We start from the raw sequence: 25058 nt of genomic DNA, 5'->3' as shown, positions 1-25058 counted from the left end.
GCACCCGGCTACCATGTGGTCAAACTGAAAAACGTGGTCAATGCCTGAGTCCCGGACAGCTTACCGAGAGAGTGCAGATGCGCAGACTTTGAACACAGGGACTGCCCAAGCCACCTCAGCCGCAGCCCATCCCAACTAAGGAACCAGTGTTCAATGCATCAAAGCTAACGAGCAAAAGTAAGACCTACAGCCCAGGAATCTGTCAAATATCTGGGCCCTGGAGGGAACAGGTATGGTTGGAAAAGTGACCCTTCTGGAGTCACCTTCTGAAACGCCAAAAACATTTCTTCCACTCTTAAAATTAGTTTTAACAGTGAACTGAAGTGACACTTTGTTATGGTGAGCAGTAAGGTGAATTCCACTGACAACTGAATTGTAGTCTTTATTAAAGTTCTTTTACAAACTTATGTCCGCTAATACGAAAAGGCTGCTTTGACTTTAACACGTGCTTTGCAGATTTACATCAGCAGTAAGAAAGGCTTCAGCTGAGTAGAGTTTGGTCTTCAAAAGCGTGACTACATCCTGCATCTCCAGCCTTTCCACCTCCCAATTACGGACCTTACCAAAGAAGGGGGAAAATCATCAGTTTGCAAGAAGACGATGACAGTAAAATAAAAACTAGTTTCGAGATCCAAGCATATCAAAGTAACATCAAGCCAACTGGTTTTTAAAAACAAGTGTTATCTTATAATTACTCATATTTTAAAGGTTTAGTAAGACTATGTGCTAGAGCTGAAGAAAGCTCTACCAGTGAAAATTCTAAAAAGTTTAAAGGCCCTCTAAAGTGTGCAAAGACTCCCTTCTTGGGATAACCTTCCTGAGAATTCATATAATATCCATTATGGAGGGGAAAAAAGTCTTAAATAGTAGCCCATTAAGAAAAACGTGCCATCTTAACCTCAGTAATCTGCACGTAATCTGTATTTAGATACAAAAAGTACCATAATGAAGATGAGTATGTTCACACTTCACATTATGTGCAGGACCAAATGAGTGGCATTTAGATAGATCCCAACATTAACATATATAATTTCATTCATAAGGTTCTTGCTCCATACAGAGACATCTGGAGAGCCTAGCCAAGCAAAGCTGTGGAGCTTGGAATCAAAATGAGGTGTGAGAGGGAAGAAGAACTCTCCTCTCATGCCCATCTAGCTTTTCCCGGCGACAAACATCCTACAACAGCCTCACACCAGCCCATGAAAACAAAGCTTTAATTCACATCTTTTCTTCCCTTGTTCAAGAAACTCTGGAAACTGAGTATCATGTCATGGATCTTAAATTAAATAAGAAAACTAATTATTTACATTTCTCCTCTTAACAAAAAGGAATAAAATTGACCAAACGTAGCACTTTTAAAACTCCTGGTAAATAATAGTTATCAGCTGACTAGAAACCACATCACGAACAGAAAATTTCTTTTCCAAAGAAAAAATAACTAAGGTACTTATTCCAACACTGCCGACAATTCCTCTAGAGTCCTCGTAACCAACTCAATCACAACATCCCCGGCAGAATGGATATCAGTAACTGAAAAGTATTTCGTTTGCGTTTTTTTCTTACCAAGATTACGTGAAAACCCATTACTTTCAAATGTCGCATTTTCATAGCAAGGAATCCTCTGGGGTGGGCTAAATCCAAACAGTAAGCAGATCTAGGAACACACAGTACAGCTACTCTGAAAATGAAAATGCACAAAAGAAGACCCATTACTAATGAGATTACATCTACAATCGTGCTGCATTCCTGTTCTTTGGAGATTTCAAAGTCGAGTTCTCTGCTGACCAGTTGTCACCATTCCCTCCTGCCCTGACTGTCCTCCACGTTGTTAGTTGGCCTCTGCAAATACTCCAGTGTATGAAGGCTACAGACACCAAAAGCTTAAAATAACGCTTTACATCATTATCCCTCAACCATCTTTTAAGGATGGCTATATTCTTGATGAGGAAATTCATCTCCAGATAGGAAAGCATTTTAAGGCCTTCCTGTGCAGTGTTAATCTCTGATCTAAATATAATTATTTATGCTACTAGAAGTATTGATGTAGATAAACCAAATGACAAATGCTCTCGTTGTACATATTGTCTCCCAGAGAGAGAAGCATTTAAAAACCAGAACAGAGAGAGCAAATACAAAGAAGAAAACACTACGAGAAAGGCCAGACTGTTAAAAAGATAAAATCTGTATGTGTAACAAAACATGGAAGGTGTAATTTGTTTTTTCATTGTTCTTGGCCTTTTGGAAAGATTAAGTTGGTTGGGGGAAAAACAAGACCTCTGTATCCTTCCTGTCTTCTGTTATACTTTGGCTGTTATCTGAGATAACATAAGAGAAATTTTATTTTTTAAAGGAATACTCATATTCCTTACTTCTCAGTACTTTAGGCTGAGAGCTGCTATATTATGTGGAGTACCTGAAAATGAAAAATTATCTTTCACAGAGGTCAAAGAGAAAGCCTTTCTTTCAGGGGAGATGGGCAATGTGTATAGGCAAGGTCACAGTGAAAAAGATGGCCGAGGACCAAGCTAGATGGATTCAGAAAGGGGTCAAGTTTACAGAGTTGGAGGAGAATGGAAAGGCATGAGCAGACAGAGTGTGAAGCCCCACAGATTTCTGTTCTCTACTGTAATTATGTGCATGTCCTATGAAGCAACGGGGACAGAAGTTCCTTGGGGTCACAACCCGTGTCTGACTCATCTTTGTCTGCCCCGCAGGGCCTTTCCATAAAGACTGACTGAAGCAACACGACCTGAAGCATCTGCATCGATAATTTCAATTATGTCAACGTTGTTCTATTGTAGTACTCTGCTTTAAAACCTAATTTGTAAAAATTGCCTATTTCATTACATGGCTCAACTCCAGTCCACTGTCTTTAAGGAATGTCTGCATTTACACCTAAGCGGTAGATTAATGGATGATAAGTCTCTTGGTATTATTACAAGCTCTGCACAAATAGGTCTTAATATTGTTACTGCTGCTTAATATGAAGTCTTTGAGAATTAAATTCAGAAAGCTCGGCAAATGAATATACGTCAGCAACCTTTGAGTATCTGCAGCGGAAGTTACCACGTCGGAAAATGGAAGCACTTGACTCCTGTTAATATCCATTCTTACTTCAAAATCTGAAAGAAAATAATTAATTTTTCAAACACTGCTCAAAGTGATACTCTGTTTCCAAATGTATACTAACCCTACCAATAATGATAATGGCATCAGAGGCAACATATGATGAGCGCACCATGTGCCAGACTCCAGTCTGGGGTTTACACGCATCACCTCATTTATTCACCACAGGAGCCCAAATGAGGCGGGCACTCCATCTACTGCCACTTTACGGGTGAGGGGACGGAGCAAGGGGACAGAGCGAGGGGATGGAGCGAGCGCCTCACGAACACAGCACCAGCACATACAGAGCAAGACTCCGAACCGGCAGTCCGGCTCCGGAGCCAACGCTCCACCAACCTGCCGTGGAAAACTCCTCATCTTCGCCCAAAATAAAGGAAAATAAATAAAATACAATAGAGGAAAACCAAAGAAAGCCCCATACCGATATGGTAATTGTGTGGCAACTGTCTGTTTTTTGAGAAGTATCCTTCTCCCAGAAGGCTACTTAGCGCATCTGCCACCTTCACATTTGGATACAACGCCGTGGACGGCAGCGGTGGTGGGGCCAAATCTACCGCGTTGTGACAAGAAATATCCAGTTTTAGGCAAGCAGCCAAAATACGAAGCTTGTGAGCATTCCTCTCGTCAGCTAAAAAAAGGAGAAAAAAAATATACAGTAGAGAAGAAGTATTAATGCCACGCTTAAGACACTGTATTAATGTACCTATATTTCTAATGATCTGTTTCTTATCAGGAGGAATCTCTCTGTGTCTCCCTAGTTCCCAGTGCCTACACTGGTGCCCGGTATTTGATTATGCTTTAAAGTTTAAAAGATCTTTCTGGGTGATTTAGTCTAAACTCTTCACTGAATGATGAGCAATGCCCAGGAAGGTTCAAATGCCTCATGATTTACCAAAGGTCAAGCTGGGACTCAAATCCATGTTTCCTGGGTTTAAGGCTGTTTCCCCCACTGTCACTGCTTAAAACAATCAGCACGTGCTGTTCCTTCTTCACAGTCTGACTTTGGAATTTCCCAACATTGTTTTTAAAAGAATTTAAACTTCTCTATTCTCAGACACATTACTGAATTTTGTACATCTAGCCGGATATTGCTTTTCTTTATTTAATATTAAAGACCAAAGTCAACAATTAATTTCATTCCAAGAGTAATTAAGTTCACTACTTTGGGAACTATCTGACTGCTTGATCTAAGGGCCTGTTCCTCATTATAGGCCAGGAGTGACAAAGTGATTCAGGCTGCAAAAGCTGACTGAACTCAGCTCCAAAGGCGACATTAAGGATTAGGAAGTACAAACACCTCTGATCAAGACACAAAGAACACTGTGAACATGTAGCCTTCACACAGGTGCAGACGGTATAAATAAAAGGAACAATGACAGTGTGTTTCTGATCCTTGCCTTCTGTACATAAGAGTCTCTCATTAAAGGAGGCTGCATAGCTTTGCTGGTTTGAAGCACTGACCTCTGACTTCACCATTTTGGGTCCTTTCCTCAGTAGCATCTGCTCTGCACGTTTTAACCAACTCTGCTCCAACGATGACCCCATTCAGTATCACAAGGTAGTTAGCTAGTGGGACTGCCTTATATCAGTCACCACTGTATGCTGACACCATACCTGACATCAGCAGTTCATTGATGATGTCCTTTTGGAGAAGTGGATTAATAAGGGCCATGGGAAAATGGTTCATCAAGCAAAATGAACACACAGCATTCAACAGATTTTCCGAAGAGATGTGGCGGAGATAACCAGTCAGAGAAGTAGCCATAACTTCTTGGAACCTTCGGGGGAACAAAGAACAGTCAGCTTTCAAATATAAATAGAAGACAAGGTCGTGGTAGGGAGAGTAGGGTGCTAGAGAACCAAAGGAGTCCAAAGAAAGGAAGTAAGAAAATCAGACTGGCATTATGTCTTTCAGGTCGGGTGGCTATCTCAAAATAAATACATATTCTCCATAAATGGTAGTTAGCTACTGCTACAAGTCTCGTGCAGAGTAAATATTTCATAGGCTATGACTCATTTAATTACTATTAAAACTTTCTGGAGCAGGTATTGTTCTTCTTCTCATGATAAAGATGAGTGAACAGGTTCAGAGAGGTTGAGGAACTTGTCTAAGAACAAACAGCTGGGAAGTAGCAGAGACAGTGCTGGAATTCAAGTTGTCAGGCTCCAGAGCCTTTTAACCGTTCTCCTGCATTTTTACCATGAGTGTGTCTGTAAGGTCTGGAACACCACCATAGTTTCACAACCAATTAAAATTCTCTAGCTATCAATATTCTGAGTTAAAAGAACTGCAAGCCTAATCCTACCACGCAGAACTAATGTTCTACAGTATGACAAAGCAGTTAAGCATGGACGAAGAGAGCAAAGATCAAATTAGGTGGGGCCCCTTGCCCAGGGTGACATGGTAATAAATGGCACAGACAGGTTCTGAACCCAGGTCAGGCTTAGGACATGAGCTATCTATTGTTCTATAAGAAAAAAATGAATGACACGCAAAGTATGGTGACAGCGCACAGGAAAGGAAGTAGACAGAGCAGTTTTGGGGATAAGGAGAATTTCAGTAAGTGGAAAAGATGGGAAAAGGGAAGATCGTGGGGAACCGAGCAAAGAAACGGAGGCCTGCAAGCGCACACTATCTGCTTGCTGGTGAGGCGAAGGCACAGAGCACGGCTTCTTCCGGCGAAGGCAAGCCCGCCCTGGAGCGAGCCCTTACATACAATGAGGCTGTCCAGGAAAAGGCCTCAGATCAGCTGGGAGGTCCCACTGGCAGCAGCAGATGGCTGAGGGATGGAGTAGGTGGCTGTGGCAGGCTAAGCAGGACTGCGGGAGTTACTATGGGGTGGGAAACAGCAGTGAGGCCAGAAAGGGTGGGCTGCAGATGACCGCATTTGGAGCCTGGGTGGTAATCACCTACCCGATCTCGTCCGACACCTGTACCTCCTGCTTTAGTAACACCCAACTTCGTGTCCTTCCCTGCAATGCTCTGCTGTTTCTTTCCTCCCTGACTTGAACATGGTGTCCCTTCTGTTCAGAATCTTCTTTCCTGCTCATCTTCCTATGGTTACCTCCTAACTCCCCACCTTTGAAGATCTGCTTAGGTACCACCTCCTCCAGGCAGCACCGCCTGGCATTCATCCTGAAGCTCCACGTCACCAGGCTAGTGTTCTGGTGCATCCTTCCCCTACTGTCCTAAGTTCTGCATCAAATCTATCACTCCAATTTTCATGCTGTCTTTAATTGTCAAACTCTATGTGTCTACCTCACCCATTACACAGAATCCTGGCAAAAAGGATTGTGTCGTGGGGGCCTGGCTGGCTCGGTTGGTGTGGCATGTGACTCTTGATCTCAGGGTTGTGAGTTCAAGCTCCATGTTGGGTGCAGAGATTACTTAATAATAAAAATCTTAAAAAAAAAAAAAGGATTGTGTCTTACTCATCTTTGTCCTGAGTACCCAAGTGCTTGGTACAGGTTTTCCGGCTAAATAAACAAATTTAGATGAGGAAGACACAAAGAAGAGAATGTTAGTAGAAAAAGATGAATCAAGAATAATTATGTACACCAAGGGCACCTGGGTGGCTCAGATGGTTAAGCGTCTGCCTTCGGCTCAGGTCATGATCCCAGGGTCCTGGGATCGAGTCCCGCATCGGGCTCCCTGCTCCTTGGGAGCCTGCTTCTCCCTCTCTCTCTCTCTCCCTCTCTCTCTCTCCTCCTGTCTCTCATGAATAAATAAATAAAATCTTTAAAAAAAAAAATTATGTACACCAAGTTGTGTACATTAAACATGTACAGCTTTTTACATGTTCATCATATCTCAATAAGGTGGTTTAAAAAATCATCTCACATAGGTTTCAGTAAATAACTGATGGAGGAGGAGGAGAGGGAAGAGAAGCAGCAGGAAGAGGAGGAAGAGGAGGAAGAAGATCTGTGGTGACCACAAGCAAGCCACAGATTTTCTTGAGCTCAGGAGCACACGGAGCACCAGAGATGCAAATCTGGGATCACCTAGGGGGTGGTAAGTACAGATCAAGAAGAAACCAGGGGACTGAAACGAAAATTGAAATGCTAAATGTTTTCTTTCCTGGGTTCCAAACCCCGGAACATACTCTGGATTTAATACACCCTCTCCCCTAGAAGCCACCACATAAATAAAATGATTAACGTACCCCATGTGGATATACAATGTGCTAAGCCAAATTTTCTGCCACTCTCTGCTAATCAGCTTCCCAAATGCTCTGCGTTAGCCTGCTTCTATAAATCTGCCACTGCAGCTGAAGACACCGTCATCCTTTCTGTCTTCCCTAAAGCGTTCATTTGGTACCTCCATTTACTGCCTTCCTCTGGAAGTCCCAGACTTGCCTCCTTAAATAGACTGGAAGAACAGGGAACACAATGTAACAGTGTGGACCAAGTTGTCTCTTGGGATGCCCACAATGAGCTGAAAAACTCCCTAACCATCCAGTGTTCGTTCTCCTAATACCATGGAATCCGTGCGGCTGTTTCTGGAGTTTGAATTACCACTCAGCTTGACAGTGTTTGTCAAGAAAGTGCTGGAGGTACATGGGAGACAGCCTCAGAAGAAAACCAATCCAGGGGAGCAGAGGAAGATGGAATTTGGGGGATACTTGTACACCTTCATTAGATGCCTATTCTGTGCCAGGTCTTGTGCTAAGTTCAGAATAACAAGAAGCTGGGTCTGACTCTGGAGAGCTTTCCAACTGAGAAGCAGACACAGGCTTACGGACATATAATTATAGCTCTGTGTCAAGGCTCGACCAGAGATTCATAGAAGATGTGACAAGCACTGGGGCTCTGACGGCAAGCCGGGGAGGCACAGGAAACACAGCACGAATAGAGTTTTTCAGTACAGTGGAGGCTACGACAGGCAGCTGCTGTTCAGCGGGCCCAGCACCACTTCTTGGGTTACGTGCTCCAAAGGGAGGGCGTGTGACCCAAACTCAATCGGATCTCCTCTTTTGGAAATCTGAATCCTGAGGGAAACCACAAGGACAGAAAGCAGCTGAAGTCAAGTCACTCACCTGATAGCAAAGAGATGGTCTGTGACTCTTGCCACTGAGACCCTCAGAACTGGCCTAGTTTGTTCCTGCCACCCTGTGACTACACTGTAATTCTTTTACACAGCTTAACCCACTTAATCCCTGAAAGACTCAATGTGATTAGGAATAACTCTTATTTCTTCTTGTTTTAACAGATGAAGAAACTGAAGCACAGATTAGCAACTTGCCAAAAGTTAAGTAGCTGATGAATGGCAGGGCTGGGATTCAAACCTAAGCAATACGTCTCCAGAGTCTGTGCTTCTAAAAAAACATTTTATATACATTTTTGTTTTTAGTGAACTCAAACTGATCTAGAGAGAAAAGATGTTCTGGGTGGAAAGCAGAGGTATGAAAGGGCCCAGAATGTCTGAGGAACTGCTGTATTTAATAGTAGAAATGCATGGTTGTGGTTAAAAATGACAATTATAGAAAGCAGTAATTTGGGACCAAATGAATAGGCAGGGTCAAAACTGAACTATGAACTCAGGAGCTGAGGGAATAAGCTAGGGGAGTTTGAAATGAAGACTCCTATGCTGAATTAACAAATAACATCATAAAGAACAAAGAAACAAGGAAGACAAAAAACCCCAACAAAAATAACTTCACAAATAAAGAATACTACACCTTATTTCTTGATATAGATGACGCCCATGGATGTGTTCACTTGTAATAATGCATTAAGCTTATGATAATACGTAACCTTTTCTTGAAGTATGTTATGTGGCAATAAAAAGAAAAACAAGTACATACTCTGAGGTTTGGCATTTGTAGAAGTGATTGAGAGAAGAATACACATGAAGAATACGGATAATGCTTTTCATGTTTAGAGAAGCAGGATCAGCTATCACTTTCTTCATGAACAAGTCCATCAAATCAGTATGTCGAAAGCCAAGGTTTTCAAATAAAATGAGGAGAAAGAGAACCTTTAAAAAAAGAATGAATTGAGGGAAAACTTTTTAATTATAGAATGCTACCAGTGATTTTTGAGATCTCAAAAAATTAAAACAGCAATAGAACTGTCCAGATGAAGAGAATATTCCCGAAAAAGAAACAATTCTCTTTTCCTCACAAAATCTGTTCCAGCAATTCCTGAATCAGATGTTAATAAACAACCTCTTTTTATAAACAGAGAACCAGAGCATACAATGGTTTCCATACTTCCATTTCATTTAAAAATAAATCCTTTCTTACATGCTTTTCATACATCAGACCTAAAAACTACCTTAAATATACCTTTTCTGAGGTTTTTCAAAACGACCGACTCAATTTTGAACTATTCCCTCTTCCAAACCTAGACACCTTCTCCATTCAAAACATCTAAGAGGTAACTCAAAAATTTCTATATTCAATATTGAGTTGTACAAATGAGAACAGAGATGAAATATACTGTGATTAAATTAAAATTTCCAGTTCACTTCTCATCTCCCTCTTGGAACTTCTCACTATTAGTATTTCTCTTTCCAAAACCAATTTCCATGGCAAACTCAATATGCACCTTACTCTCCAAAGTAAAGTGAACCTAGTGACTGAACACAATTACCGCTGCTTCATTACAAAAAGAAGTTTTTACCAGCTGCTTCATTAGGTGTTTCTATTACTAATACAGCCCCCAAATTTAAAGGTTCTTATTCTGGAAGAAATAAAACAACCTTCCATAAATAGAAGATATACATGATCATTAAGTAATGACATTTTATTCTTCAAAACGCATAAGCCTGTCACATCACCTGTTTTTACTATTCTAAGTCTAAAAAAGAAAAACAGAAAGACAGAAATAATCCTAATTATCCAAAGTACCACACTATCTTTTAAAAAACAAATAGAAGAACAAACTTCGGACAACATAATTTTTCTTTGAGAAAGATGGTCAAAAGATTAAATAGTATATTAACAGGTAACTCCTAGACAGAAATGATAAAGAGCTATTTTTTTCAAAAGTCATTTCAACATTGGAATATTTTAGTCTCTTAACTACTATAAAGCTGATAGAGAAATACCCAGAATGTTAAATGAATTGAAAACTTCTGAGGCTTATTCCAAACTGTTAACAAACTTACTTGCTTTAACTTCCAGATGTCAATAGTTGTAGCCACATAATCTGCTATTCCCTTAAAAAGATCTAAATTATGGTACCGGAGGTCTCTGCAAGACTGCAATATGTTGATCAATACTTTAAAAGGACACCCATGGATATTACCTTTAAGAATGAGTTAAATAAACAAACAAAAATTACCAGATGGCTTTGAATTTAAAATCCAAGATACTCTACACTCAATATGTTTGTTTCTTTAGAAAAATACAGCACTGTATTTTGTAAAAGACAAAAACAAAAAAACTATAGGCAAAAGTAAAACTCAGGTCTAATCATATCATCAGTTATTATTTGTATAAAAGTAAAGTTTTTAAAACTAACAACTATAGTCCAGAACAGTAGGTCAGATGCTAAAAATCATGATAGAAAAATTCCCCTTACCTATGACCATCTTACTGCATTCATCCAGAAGTATAATAGAGCGGTAATTCATGGCAGCTAATGCCTCAAACATGTGCTGGCTATTCAAATCAGAAAATCTGTCTAATTCTCTCAAGGCTTTCATCTAAAGAAAAACAAACTTTAATTTATAATTCGTGGCAAAGTAAATTAAACTTTTATTTTTAAGTAAAAAGGATAAAGTTTCAGCAAAATGACTCAAACAGATATACAGGTCAAATATACAGATTTGTATGTACAGGGGAGCCTGGCTAGCTCAGTGGGTTAAGTATCCGATCTTGGTTTCAGCTCAGGTCATGATCTCACGGGTCGTGAGATTGAGCCTGGTGTCAGGGCCCCGCACTCAGTGGGGAGTCTGCTTGAAGATTCTCTCCCTCTGCCCCACCTTTCACTTGCATGTGCACGTTCTCTCTCTCCCTCTCTAATAAATAAATCTTTAAATATATATATATTTATATACACAAATAAATATAAATCAACTTCTATTACTTCACTTTAGCAAAACTGAACCTAAAAGCACAACGATGTCCTCCTAAAAAACTGACTTTAGGAACCGATAGCAGGTCATAAGAAATTTTTTTTTCAGGGCGCCTGGGTGGCTCAGTCGGTTAAGCGACTGCCTTCGGCTCAGGTCATGATCCTGGAGTCCCGGGATCGAGTCCCGCATTGGACTCCCTGCTCAGCGAGGAGCCTGCTTCTCCCTCTAACCCTCCCCCTCTCATGTACTCTCTCTCTCTCTCTCATTCTCACTCTCTCAAAATAAATAAATAAATTTTAAAAAAAAAGAAATTTTTTTTTCAAATCTTACCCACTAGAGAAAATTCAAAATGTGTTTACCTCCAGTTTCCTTTTAAGAGCAATCGGTGCATCTTTTCCAACACATCTTATCACAGCTTGTAATGTAAAGACACGCTCTATTTTCCAGACTTGCTGATCAACTAGTATCCTGTAATTAGACACAATAAGTACCACACTCCTAGAATCTGAAAACCAGAAGAATTATTTTAAAAGTCACTTGGTCCAGCTCCTACTTCTAGGCAAGGAAGATGAAGCCTACAGAAACAATCTATCTGCCCAAGGGAGTATAAGTAGTTAAAGATCGAGGACCAATCTAGCACTATTTCCTCTCACATTATTCTGTTACCATGAACAAACAAATCACCTCAGGAGATTACAGTAAGATATCCCAATGCATAGTCAATGAAAAAGGAAATTAAGTATTATTCTCACTGACCTATGACATTAGATCAGTTTCATCAATTTTATAAATTATAAAACTCAAGCTCTTTCTTGGGCCAGGTCAGCATCATGTGAACCTCCACACAGTGCCCAAATAACCGTTATGAGCTGAGTACATGTCAGTTCACTCCCAGCCCACATCAGTACTAGGTTTATAAGATCAATTTAGAATTCAATGTTACCCAGACAGTTTTTATAATGGACCCTAAGAGAAGCATTATTTCTAGCTTTACTTGATCCAGAATCAGGACTTTAAGTTTAATAAGGTACTAAAGACTGTAACTACCAACAAAGTCTCTCCCCACCAAGTCAGTTTTCATTTTGGTTTTTGATTCGAGATATAAACGGAATAGAGAATGCCACATGAAGAGAGTACTTGCCGTAACCCTGCTCGAAGAACATCCACATTCTTGCATGGCTCCATTGCCTCTAAAACAGTTGACAAAACTGAAAGACATTTCTCATCGCACTCATTGATACGTTCCTATTCAAATAATTACAAAAACACTGCAGATGATAAGCCCATAGTAGACTACCTCACCTAAGCAAAAGCACTGAAGCTTTCAATTAAATGATTAAGCATCAAACCAATAATTCATAACCCACAATAAACATCTTTGAGAAATAAAATGTCACATGTAATGAATTTTCCAAATAACCAATACACACCTTTATATATCAACACTTTTTTTACATTTACCATTACCATTGAAAACACATTTGGTATTGATTGTATTCCTCTGCTTCTGAAATAACTTTTATCAAACATTATTTTTACTTCTTCTTAGGACTCAAGTTCAGCATGAAGACAAATGTAGTAATATAAGAGCTACAGAGGTATATGGGGCAGTTTGTCCATCCCTAAGGAACCTTAGACAGCTGTCCTCTTGTAATCTCTCTATATCCTTTCCTGGTATCAAACTATAACTTCAGTTGTGAGTTTTCTGATCCACATCTGCTATCCCATTTTACCACCACTATCTGGGTCTCAAAGGGAGCCCCAGGCCTCAGATCCTTCTTTCAGATCTCCCGGGTTAAGGCACTAACCTAGATTCTAGAAATGGTAGTGGGCATAATTCAGAAAGTTAAGACAAACAACACAGCTTACTTAGGGCTCTACAGTTTAATCACAACCAATTCATACACCTCACAAGAGTAGTTGTCATCACAGGTGGAAAAACTTAGGCTGAAAGAGGTATGCTTTTCTGCTAAAATGGCATGACAAACAAGGCATGAAGTCTCAGGTCAGAACACCAGGTACTAAGAAGAAATGGGTAAGGCTGAAAGAAAAAGAAAGGTCTCATTCCCACGGGAGGGTTTCCATAGCGATTTACACCATTCCATCAATATCTGCTGTGAAAGGAAAGACCATTTGGCTGAAGGGCAAATTCACTAATGACATACTGACCTTTCATCTCTAGCTAAAATGTCTTTACAATTTTCCAACAGGTCAGGGAGACACAATCATACATACATATTTTCTGACTCCAAATATCCACTGCTCATACCTCACCAACGCAGATGCCATGCTGCTGTGGATACCTGTCCAAAATCTAGTAAAAGTATTACTAACCAGGTAGTGACTTATCATAATCACTTTTAAATAACTATATAGGGAATACAGTCTACCAAATAAACATGGATATATGAGTGGCTTAAACACACATACACACAAGTAAAAATTCATTCTTAATGAAGGACATATGGAAATCACAGTAACATAAAAAGTTAAAAACTCATATGCTTAGTAAGTTAATTCTATAATAGGATTATATGTGAGATCATCCTCGAAATTTAAAAATTATTTAATTCTGATCACTGAGTTTAGAAGTCTGAGATGTCCACCCTTAAAAGGTAAATAATTACGTCAATGGGCTATCATTTCATCATATCTGGTGCTTCAGTGAGATAAAACAGGACACTGACTCCCTTGTCTTGAAACTAAAAGTGGCTCTTCTACCCAATTTCACTCTTCCTCCAGTCCATTTTCCACTCATACAGTGATCTAAAATATAAAGGTGAACATGTCGACACTTTGCTTAAACTACTTCAATGGATCCCCAATGCCTATACGATAACTCCAAAATCCTTACAGAGGCATAAAAGCCTCTTTATAATTTAATACCCACCCTCCCACTTCCAGACTCAGATCTCGCCCCTACACCCATAACCCCTCCTCCCCGGCCACAATTACATAATTACCTCCCTACTCCCTCAAACACACACAACCCCAGCAGTCTATACTTCAGCACCACTGAACTACTTTAGCTCCCCAAACTTGCTAAACTTCTCTTCTGAACAGGCAATCCTCCTCTTCAAATACTATACTATACCCTTCACTATCGATCTCTCACTCACAAACTACTGCTCATTCCTTGGATTCAACTTAGATATCATCCCCTACTGAGCTTGAATCCTTGTTCTACCATGAACTAGGTGTTTGTTAATTCATCCAGCAAATCAAGACCTATAGTGATGTTAACAGAAAGGTAATCTTGGGCAGGTTATTTAACCTAAGCCTGAATTTCCTAATCATTAGTAAGATGAAAGGAGTATCTGTTTTAAAAGGCTACACTGACGATTACGTGAGGCAATTCGATTTTCAAACTACATACATGTATCTCCACCTCAAACACCAATCCTGTACCCTCCTCCCCTGTCTCCTCTTCCCATGATGAAGGCCTTCTCCTAAGTTAGAAGTCTGTTATACACTCTGACAAGACCAAATTTTTCTTTCACTGCACTGAAAGCTCTCTGGGGCCATTATTTTGTTCATAATTATATTCCCTTGGGCTCAGCTCAGTGCCTATAATGTAGTAAATGTCTGACTTATTAAATGAATGTTGGTTACTTTTGCAATTGCCTACAAATATCTGTCTTCCCCTTTACATTATAAGGACAAGAATCACATCTCCTAAATCTCTCTAGTGACAAGTGTAGTAACTGATACATAACTGACACTAAATAAATGTTTACAGTACGAATAAATGAACCCACTAGCTGTTTGACTTTAGCCAAGTTGTTTAACATCACTAAATCTGTTTCCTCATCTTACAGGGCTAATGAGAGGATTAAATAAGTAAAAAGTGTAGGTACTCAATAAATACTAGTTCTCCCCTCTTCCCATCTCTTACCTTCAACTAACCAACCTTTCCTTGTATATTTTATCTCTCTCCCCATTTTAGTTTATTACTCACTATTAGTCATCTCTGGCAAAGAAAAATGGTGCAAGCTTTCATAAATTTCCACAGCAAAAGGAAGGAAAGACCTGGTTAGCTTAAGGTCTCTAAATCATGTATATGCAGAAACGAATATAAACTACCTATTCCACTGATAATCTCTTCCAAGGAAGATACATCTCTATTTCCCCTCATTCTTTCAAGATGTGCCAAACTGTGTAAAATGATATTTAAGTCTCCTTTTGATTTTACCTGGACCACCCTCAGCAAAGTCTGTACCAGCAGAGTGTTCTGAGGAATTCCAAGCTTCACCATAGCATGAAGACTGAACAGCAGGTGGTCATAGTGCATGATCTTGGATTCTCTCATCACTTGTTCACACAGCTGGTTAAATGCAGGGTGGTTAAACATCAGTTGTTTTTCAACATACTTCTGGTCATCAGACATCCTTTTGGCAATTATCCACATTGCTGAAAAATAGTTACTACTGGGAAATACAGGTCCTTCTGAAAATGTATCTAACACATCACTCAGAGAACTACACTCCTGAGACAGTTTTTTATAGTTGACAGGGGTTGGTTTTGTTTCCTTGGTGAGCACATCTTCATTGGAGGCCTTCTGATGAAATGTTATCTTCTTCAATCCATCATCAGGGTCAAGAGAGTGTTTTGAATCAAAGGACAGTCTTCTAGGACAAAGCAGTCTGTCGACTGTAAGGACTGTTTCAGTGCCTATGCCCTTTGTTTGAAAATTATCTCCTGATTTAAAAATTAAGGCATCCTGAAATAGATATCTAATAGATGACTGCACTCCATTACCAAAGTCACTTAAGAGAAGGTTTCTTGGGTTCCAGTTTGAATAAACAATTTTCAGTCTGGAAAATCCCAAAGGATACAGCCTCATAGTTCTGCTTGTTGGAACTAAAGTACTGAATTGTCTGAAGTTCCATAAAAACGAACCGGCTCTGCTATTCATTGTGCTATCCACTCAAACGCTTTCAAATCGCTTTAAATTAGTCTACATAATACAATGCCACTTCAGGGAGTGAAGGAGAAGACAAGCCGTTGTTTAAAGAGAAGACATGCCGTTGGTTTCCTGTAGGGGAAGGAATTATAAAAGAAATAAAAATTAAAGCAAAACTTTTATTTAAATAAAGGAAATGAATTTAATAGACACCAAAGTGGGAACCTATGGAGACATTAAAGATGAAAACGGTAAAACTACTTTACCAAATGGGCTTCCTCCACTTCTTCCACAATGTGTAAACTGTCTTATAGAAGCCAGGTTACTTTGGAAGTAGTCGTTGTATAAATGAGTTTAAAAAATAAATAAATAAAGTGAAATTTCAGGTGAAAAGTGTTCCCACAAAGTTTCCTCTTAAGAAAGGGATTTTATGTTACCATTGCTTTGGAGAGGTCTTCAATGAAAAAACTTTAACGTTGGCGGATACTTTTTTAACATGAAGATTTAGCAACGGCCGAACCCAGACTTTAAGCATAGGGACGGGGACAAGTAGAACCGCTGAGGAGAGGAAGCAACAAACCAAAGTGACGCTTGCATGCGGCCTGAGCTTGGGAGGCTGATAAATCAGCCAGTATCACCAGATCTCATCAAGTGTTATGAGCTCATCTTTCCCAAGCTGGGCCACCCAGTATTAACCTACCTCCCTAAAGGTAAGGCCCAAGCAACTCCTAAGACCTTCCTCCAAAAGACAAGAAGTCTACGGTGTAGCACTGCCAAATGCTCCGCCTATATTCGTTGGCCACTCACCTGAGGTCAGAACCCCGTGGTTCTATACAGGCGCAGCCATGACAGCTTTCCCGCGAGCTGGCAGTATCGCGAGATTTTACGGATCCTTCATAGGTCAAAAAGCTTACGTTCGCGGTAGTCGGAGAAGTTTGCTCAGTAAAAAGGCAACTTACCGAAGAGAACGACTAGTTTCCTTAGGTTCAGGGATAGGGACAGAGGAAAGCACAAAGCTTTTAAAGACAGTGTATGATCCTCTGCCCCAACACCTAACCCCTCTGGCAGGGCCCCAGACCCCGCTCTCAACTTCAGAGTGCGCCTGCTCCTGCGCCAAGCCGTGGTTGCCAGGAGACCGCCGAGCCGCGGTTCCTGCCCCTGGGTCGAGGCTTTTAACATGGCCAAATTCGTGCTTGCGGGTGAGTGATCCCCACGTCCGCCCGTAGATCGCTCAAAACACCGACAACTACTCACCCCTTCTGGTCGCTGAGCAGTGATTTTCTTAACTGCCTTTTGTTCTAGCAATTCCGACCTCTATATGGACCACCCCAGGCTTCTTATGCATTCATTCAAAGATGTTTATTGGGCAGGGTCCTCTGCAAAGCACTCCCGGACACTGGGGACACGGTGGGGGAAAAGATATACCTGGGCCTTCGAGGAACTTTCAGTCTCACGGAGTACAGAAGCATGTAAACAAGTAATTTTGATCCACTGTAATTAATGAAATGAGGGAAATGTGCACAGGGCTCTGGGAGGTGTTGCAGCAGCTGATTTTGTGAAGGTTTGGAATAGGGAGGCCATTCCAGATAAAGGCACACAGCTAGAAGTCTCATGGCCTAATGGAGAAACTAGATATGGAGGAAGTGACTGGACCTGGGGCTAGAATGGAAGCCGCAGCCGGATCCTGGCACCTAAAGTGCCCCAAACAAAGGTGTTTGAACTGTATCTTGAAAGCAATGTGTCTTAAAAATTTTTTAAGCAGGAGAGTATCCTCAGTGGGTTTGCATTTTAGGGAGCCCACCTTTGCCAGCAAATGGAGGAAAAGGATGGAAAATGTCACTGGCATCCGGAAAACCACTAAAGGGTCTTAGTAAAAACAACAGGCGATTATACCTGCCTCCCTCCCTTCTCAGCAAGTTTCCTGAAAAAGTAGACTGCTTTTGTATCTTCAGCTACTTCTTCCATTCAGTCTGGCTTCTACTTCTGCCTCCTTTCAGAAATGGCCTTCATCAGTCACCAGTGACTTTTACAGAAGCTGTCCAGTCTTTATTGGAACTTTCTGATGCATTAACACAATTGACATCTCCCATCTGCCTGGAAAACTATTTCCTTTGCTTCTTTATTCATTCAGAAGAACATTTTTGAGCACTGACTGACTATATGCTGGGAAGGCAGTGATAGAGACACTTACAAAGAATGTTACATGTGGGCTAGTGACAGGGCCAGTTCTATAGGAGCAGTGGCAGGAGCCTTTAGTCAGGCAAAGGCTTCCCAGAGGGAGTGGTTTTTCAAACAGAGATCCTTAAGCAGAGTTACCTAGCAGAAGGAGGTAGGGAAGAAGAGAGTGATTAACGCACCCGTGGCAGGTGCTGGGGTTGGAATGAGGAAAGCTAGAAAATAGAAATAGATTTAGTAGGATTGTAGCAAAGGGTACAAGAAAGAGAGTGTCGTAGGCTGAGGCCAGAATTAGATATAGATTCTTGTGAGCCATGTTCAGTATTTCAAACGTTATCTAAAGTATACAGAACGCTTTTGGAAGAAGAGGACATAATCAAATTTGCATTTTATTTGAATGGTATTCTCTATGGTAAGAGACAGATTAGATGCCAAGACCCCAGTTAGTTGCAATAGTCCAGGAGGAAGATAGTGGTGGCCTGGCCTAGTATGGTGGGCAGTGGAAATGGAAGGAATTGAATGGACTAGAGCGATATGAGGGAGGCAGAATTCATAGAACTAAATGTCTCATTGGGTGGAGGAAGGCAAGGGAGAAGAAAGAGTTAAAATTATTTCCAACCAGTGGTTTGGAAAAATGGGTAGATGAGTCATGGAAAAAAAAAAGTGGAAAAGTAGGCTTAATACTCTGGATACTCTTAATTCTCTTAAATAACTGAACATAAGAGAAGAGCAAATTCGGTGGGGGAGTTTTGGCAAAATCTGTACTAGACATGCTGAGGGCCTATGAGACATTCAGAGGGAAATGGAAAAATACAGGAAAGTATAAACATCTAGATAAGGTGATAGTTCTGAACTGGAAGTGCAGATTGCTGCTTGAACCCAGGGAGTGGAGGAGATCCACCAGAAAGAATGCATAGAGTGTGAAGATGCCTTGAAGAATGCTAACCTTTTAATGGATCAATAAAGGAATAAGAACCTACAGTGTATAGTGAGAATGACCCGAGAAGTAGGATGAAAACCTGAAGAATGACCACCACCATAGTGGGTGTTTCAGAAGGATAGAAGAAGGCAAATGCCAACAAGAAAATGATCAAAATGTATCCATTGGATGTAGTGACATGGAGGTCCTTGATCCCCCTCTAGAGAACTGTGGTTAAAGCCAGATTGCAAGGGGTTGGGAAGCAAATGGAAGTGAAGAACTGGGGATGGTTAAGTGTAGAGAACTCTCTCAAGAAGTTTTAATAGAAGAAGACAGGTAGAACGCAATAGCTAGAGTGGGACATAGACTTTTTGTTTCTTAAGACAGGAGAAACTTAAATGTAACCTGACTGTATTTAAATAGGATGGAAAAGGACCATTAAGAGTAGGGATAAGATGCTAAAAGAGAGGTTAACCAATTAAGCAGAGTTGGTGGCAGTTCCGAAGGAGGAAGAGGGTGGTGTTCAGAGCCTAAGTAGTGAGGTTAGAGCTGAACAGGAGGTAGGAGCCATCTTCCATGAATAGGAGAAAGAAGGAAAGGATGAGTCCAGATGCAGACAGGCTTGTAGGTATGATGGCAGGAGGTTAGGGGATTTCCCAAATGACAACATTTTTGTATGATTTGGTTTTGTTTTTAGATCACTCTTTTTTTTCTTAAAGATTTTTATTTATTTATTATGTCAGAGAGAGAGGGAGGGAGAGAGCACAAGCAGGGAGAGTGGCAGGCAGAGGGAGAAGCAGGCTCCCCACTGAGCAAGGAGCCCAATACAGGGCTTGATCCCCGGACCCTGGGATCAAGACCTGAGCTGAAGGCAGACACTTAATCAACTGAGCCACCCAGGCGCCCTTGATTTGGTTTTGGTTTTGTAAAGTAGAAAGGCAAGGTTATCTCTTCTGACAGTGTGGGAAAATGGAGAGAAGGAAGAAGTTTGCAAGAAGTGGGCCACGTTTGGAAGGGAAATTGTGAAGAACAGAAGAGAGTGCTGATAAGGAAAATAGAAGAATCTCCAGGCAGGGTTGAAGGCCAGTTGAGGCCAGCGACCATGAATTTATAATGGCGCCTCTCTGCTTGCTTCTCCCATGTTTCTCCAGGGGTGCCTAGCAGCAGATGGAACCCAGAAACAGAAAAGGCAGGTAACTGCGTTCATCCAGGGTGAAAGGCTTTTACCAGGCTGATTTGCCAGAAACATAGTGGGGCAAGATAATTTAAAACATGAGCTAGAGTGTGGTTTGAATTCATGAACCATGGATTTGAACTAAACAGGGAGGCTAACAGGGAGTGGTTGAGAGGGTTGATGATTTAGAAGTCACCATGAAGTGGAGGAAGTCATGACTGGGAGTAACTGGGGAAGATTGTTGCAGAGGGCATTCTGCACTGGGCCCCTGCCCCTCCAACTCCCATCAGACACCCACCCAATCCATCTACTCTGGTGGCTCTAACTTCCTGTGTGTTGATGGCTGCAAAATCTGTCTCTTAAGCCCTTACATGGGGCCTGCACTTCAGACTTACAGGTACAGCTACCTGCTGGTCTTATCCACTTAGATAAACTGCACATACCTCCAGCTGCATTTGTCTACAATTAAACGTCTTACCTGTGGTTTCTGTTCAGTAAGTACAGGATCATCTACCCAAGCCAGAAACTAGGAGTTATCCCAGACTTTTCTCTGCTTCTCCTCCCCGCCTAGTACCACTCCCTGCAACACATATTAAATCTACCTGTGATTTTACCACCACTCCTCACTTTACACTTTGCCTTTTGGAGGCTACTAATGACTAGCTCATTATTGACAGTTCATGCTTAGTAGCATGGCAACCCCTTTGAGAATGTGAAGTCTAGCACACTCCTGGAGGAGAGTAAATAGCCAATCACCTTTTCTTCTTCCCACGTTTTATTACTTAAGATTCTGACCTCCTGTGAGATAATTTTATTTTTACTACTGTTATAAAAATCAGAAGTTTATATGGTGGCAGCTTAATACTATAATTCTATGTTATAAAATATATCGTAACTATATGATTAATTCTGTAATTATATGCCAAATACAACTACATGATAGTTTCTGTGTGATATAAGAAAATGTTGCAAATTTGAACTCTTTTAGGTAGAGCAGATTGCCCATATTATGCTAAAGCAGAACTCCTAGCAGACTACTTACAAAAGAATCTTCCTGATTTTCGGGTACATAAAATTACACAACATCCTCATGTTTGGGAGGTAAGAAACCTTTATTGTTTGTTAAACTCACACACTCACAGAAATGTGTTCTGATTTAATGAAATATTAGCCAGTGTTATCAGATGGGCTTCCAATAATGAATGTTCATGTACTACTGATATTTTAACACCAATAGAATTAATTCCTACTTAGCAGTCTCAGAACATTATATGCTTTTTCCTTTGTACCTAGTAAAACAAATGAGGCCCTAACCAATCAGTAGAATAAATTTAGCTGTTTTTTTCTCCCAAGAATCCAGGTAACCTGTATTAACCTTTTTAACTTTTCATTCTCCTTCATTTGATTTCTAACGACATGAGGCACTTGCTTATTTGAAATACCCTTCTTTGGGACTGTGTTTCCCCACAAACAGAGATTTGGGGGAAGGAGTTTCCTCTACTAGGGGGTGCTCTTGGGAATAATGCTCTGGGAAGGAATGAGGACAGCAGTGTTGTGCAACAGGAGAGGTTGAACCACCGTGCCGCTGCAACAGAGGGCTCAGCCAGCCCTGACCTCTGAAGCTGGGGTGGCCCTTCAGAGATACCCCAAATACAGATCAGGGGGCTGGGCCTTTGTACTGACACAACTAACAGTCCTTGGATGCAGGCTGCTCTTGGGCAGGGACTTAACTCTAGGCAAGGGAACCTCTCTGAGGTCAGTTCCTAGAGAGAGACTCAGCACTGAGCCATCAGCAGTAAGTACACCTGGTGACCCAGGGAATGAGTGTCTTGGTCGTGAAGGGGGAATCTGAATGACATAGGACAGAGTCTGCTACAGCTCACCAGTTGTTGTGCCTTTTGGGATCTACATGCTCCATATAATAAATTCATACCATCTGCGAGCAGCTCTTCTGGGGTTCTGGTTGGCATCTTTCCCTGGGGAAACTTGACAAGAGGATGGTCAGTGAAAGGAACCACGGTCTCTACTGCATATCATTTTAGGGCTGTAACTGACACTCATCACCGTTCTTGTCTATGATCCAATGTCAGTCCCCCTCACCCTCTGCTGGTCTAGTTGACTTCTGAGGTGTGATGACCTAGACCTGTATTCTTGGAGGTCTGAGTCCTGGTCTCCCAGGATGTAACTGGATGTGACTGCGGCACACGTATGCTTGCTGGCAAAATTGAGCAAGGCAGTACCAAGGATGCCCCAGCGGGTCACCTAGATGCCAGATATTCTTTCCTGCCCACATGCCCCTGATCAGCAGGGCCAGGTACTGCTTCCAGGATGGTAACTCCTTTCCTTGACTGCTGTCTTGGCACAGGAGCTCAAAGTGACCAAGCAGCAACCATAGCTTAACGTTTAATGGAATTCTTCCTGATAGAAACACCCTGGCACCTCTGGAATTTAGAACCTCCAGACCCATAGAATCTAGAGTTAAGTGGGCTTGGGGAAGCACAAATTCTCCAAGTGGGTCACTGGGTCACTCTTAATTCCATCCCTCGGTTCCTGGATTCATGTATTTCACCTAATGGGGAAAGCACTATATTGATTCATGGTGTATTTGCATCCTGAAAGACAGTGCTTTATCCTTACAAGGTAGCAACCTCTAAGCACCTTCAGTGAACTGTTCTATCCCTCTATCAGATGATGTGATACATAATAGGGCCAGTGCATCCCATGGTTACGTGCCCAATCCCACCAAAGTGGTACAAAGTGATGTTATGCAGAATCCCATGTTGCTAGGTTGAACATTTTCTAAGCTCTTGGGCAGGGTGCTGGCCAAAGCCCTATGAGCAGAAAAAGCAGCTCTTTGCCCAGAATATCTGTTGATTCCAGTCAAGATGAATCACTGCCCTTTCTAGGGTAGAAGGGGTAAAATGTAATCAACTTGCCACCGAGAGGCTGGTTAGGATCTTTGAGGGATAATGCCATTATCAGGGGGTCAGTGTTGGTCTCTGTTGCCAGCACATTGGACATCTAGCAGCAACAATGGCTCGATCAACTTTGGTGAGTGGTGGCTTGTTCTCTAAGGCTGTAGCATAACCTCTGTCTCTTTTGTGAGCCCATTGTGCCTTCAGCTAAGTGACCTTATCTGCTGGGCTGTTCCATGCTTTTATCACAGTTGATGTTCTCTGGTGGGCACTGCCCCTGGCCTCTTTTTATTTCAGGACTCTATCAGGGAGTCCAGCTCTATAACAGCATGCCCTTTGATAGCCCTGGCCTAGGATGGACAGCCACACCAGGCTTCTCCATGATGCTGAGAACCTATCACCAGTACAGTTGTTATCATTTTGATGGATGTAGTGTCCTCCAGGCCCTTCTGGAGAACATAATGGACTAGTAGGTTTCCCGCCTTCCATAGTAGCATATCCACTCCAGCATGCCTATTTTTCTAAGCTTTTTGATTCCTTCTTCCATTGTCTTCTGTGGATGTTCTGGCATTTCTGTTTCATTTCACGTGAACCATCACTTTCTCCAAGCTTTGGAGAGCCATCCTAGCAACGTGTTGCCACTGTCTTCTGAGGTGCTTGCCAGGATATGTACCCTTGAGTTGCAGAAGAGTGATTTATATTGATAAATTCTCCCTTGTCCAACTTTATATTCCACTCTTGATTCTGCACTCTCAGGGTCCAGTCCTATACGTATTCCCCCAGTCCTACCAAGACATCAACATGCCCCACTTAGTGCTGAAGGTCCTTTGGGGCAGAGTCCCTTTCCTTCAGAGGCCCGGCACTTAACTCGCTAGGCTATGCAATGACTAGGGGAACCATGATGGAATCTTCACAGCAGCATTGTTTGCTTTAAGGGAAGATAGAGAGATCTTCAACATCATCAAGAGAAATTAGTTTCTAAGATTTTATGTGTCAGGTAGCCTCATTACACATGCCTCCAATGGCAAGAATGTTGTCATGTACTTTACTCACAAGAATGTTGCTCTCTGTCTCTACTCAGCTCTTGTCATTAGAAGGCCTGGTCTACACAAACCAGATAATGATGATTTAAACTTTCTCTAATGATTACTATTAGAAATCCACAGATAACTTTTAGCTCATTAATTCGGTCCGGATGACAAATTATACCCACATATTTGGACAGCAATATCAAATTTAGGTGGCCCTAAGACTGGAAGTATCTCACATAGAAGAGCAAGGTAAGAACCAGTTGAATTTTTTTGAAATCAGCTAAGTTGGAAGACTTGGCTTCTCTTTTAAGCTAACCACTTGCATTCTCCGTCTCCTCGACAAAGAGAGCAACTTTCGGTACCTTTATTTGGTCAGCAAATTTGAAGAATAGTCTTTCGTATTTGATTAATTTGTTACTTCACTCACCACTATTTTCTCTATTTACATTTTACAATGTAAAGATATCTAAATTTTATTATGTATACTCAGTGGTAGTAAAAAAAAAAACAAGCTAGTTCGTGTTTGAATTCTGAAGTATGGAACTGAATTCTGAGACAGATTCAATGGATGACTTCTCTTGGAGTATCATTCAATAGGAGTGGTTAAAAGACCTGTGTGAGAAGAATAAGTGGAGTCACAAAAAGTCCCCCATCATATGGAGAGAGCTGTTGGATCGTGGAGGAGAGGGCTTGCTTTTGGGAGGATATAACGAGTTCCTGGAATACGCCCAGGTATATGGATTAAGTTGGTTTGTCTGCTCAAAACATTTCCATTCTCTCACGTTGTTCTCC

The 25058-nt window shown here is 41.3% G+C and overlaps 2 protein-coding genes across 10 annotated transcripts in view; one reads left to right on the top strand and one right to left on the bottom strand.

Annotated features, from left to right (window-relative positions):
* Positions 1–299: 299 nt before the first annotated feature.
* Positions 300–17126, bottom strand: FASTKD2 (FAST kinase domains 2). 3 transcript variants are annotated; one of them, XM_027590377.1, is made up of 12 exons: positions 17012–17126; positions 15342–16184; positions 12291–12394; positions 11509–11617; positions 10654–10777; positions 10238–10377; positions 8931–9103; positions 4741–4904; positions 3548–3754; positions 3041–3122; positions 1564–1678; positions 300–558 (listed from the first exon to the last, which is right to left on the bottom strand). In XM_027590377.1, the coding sequence occupies exons 2-12, from the start codon at positions 16062–16064 to the stop codon at positions 439–441; spliced, it is 2061 nt and encodes a 686-aa protein (XP_027446178.1). In that variant the 5' UTR covers positions 16065–16184; positions 17012–17126; the 3' UTR covers positions 300–438. The 3 variants fall into 3 exon arrangements, with proteins under 3 accessions (XP_027446178.1, XP_027446176.1, XP_027446177.1); XM_027590375.1 differs by lacking the exon at positions 17012–17126 and adding an exon at positions 16860–16974; XM_027590376.1 differs by lacking the exon at positions 17012–17126 and adding an exon at positions 16753–16830.
* Positions 17120–25058, top strand: part of MDH1B (malate dehydrogenase 1B) — a 23812-nt gene continuing 15873 nt past the window's right edge. For 2 of the 7 annotated variants that reach the window (XM_027590379.2, XM_027590378.2), the window contains exons 1-3: positions 17145–17251; positions 21309–21421; positions 24864–24998. In XM_027590379.2, coding sequence (XP_027446180.2) covers positions 17230–17251; positions 21309–21421; positions 24864–24998 — 270 coding nt within the window. In that variant the 5' untranslated portion in view covers positions 17145–17229. Of the gene's footprint in view, positions 17252–21308; positions 21422–22621; positions 22961–24825; positions 24999–25058 lie in introns of those variants that run through there. The other 5 variants (XM_027590381.2, XM_027590382.2, XM_027590380.2 and 2 more) reach the window with 5 other exon arrangements.

Source organism: Zalophus californianus, chromosome 3 (genome assembly GCF_009762305.2).
Source record: "Zalophus californianus isolate mZalCal1 chromosome 3, mZalCal1.pri.v2, whole genome shotgun sequence".
Taxonomy (NCBI): domain Eukaryota; kingdom Metazoa; phylum Chordata; class Mammalia; order Carnivora; family Otariidae; genus Zalophus; species Zalophus californianus.
Note: the sequence above shows the minus strand (reverse complement) of the source record. Positions and strands in the feature narration are given on the sequence as shown.

Excerpts from the sequence above, each read along its gene's own strand:
- FASTKD2 (XM_027590377.1), bottom strand. The coding sequence starts at position 16,064 with ATGAATAGCAGAGCCGGTTCGTTTTTATGGAACTTCAGACAATTCAGT. Across the intron at positions 4,905-8,930 it reads TACAAATGCCAAACCTCAGA|GTTCCAAGAAGTTATGGCTA; the intron begins GTATGTACTTGT and ends GTTCCCCCGAAG. Across the intron at positions 1,679-3,040 it reads TCCGCTGCAGATACTCAAAG|AGTAGCTGTACTGTGTGTTC; the intron begins GTTGCTGACGTA and ends TTTCATTTTCAG.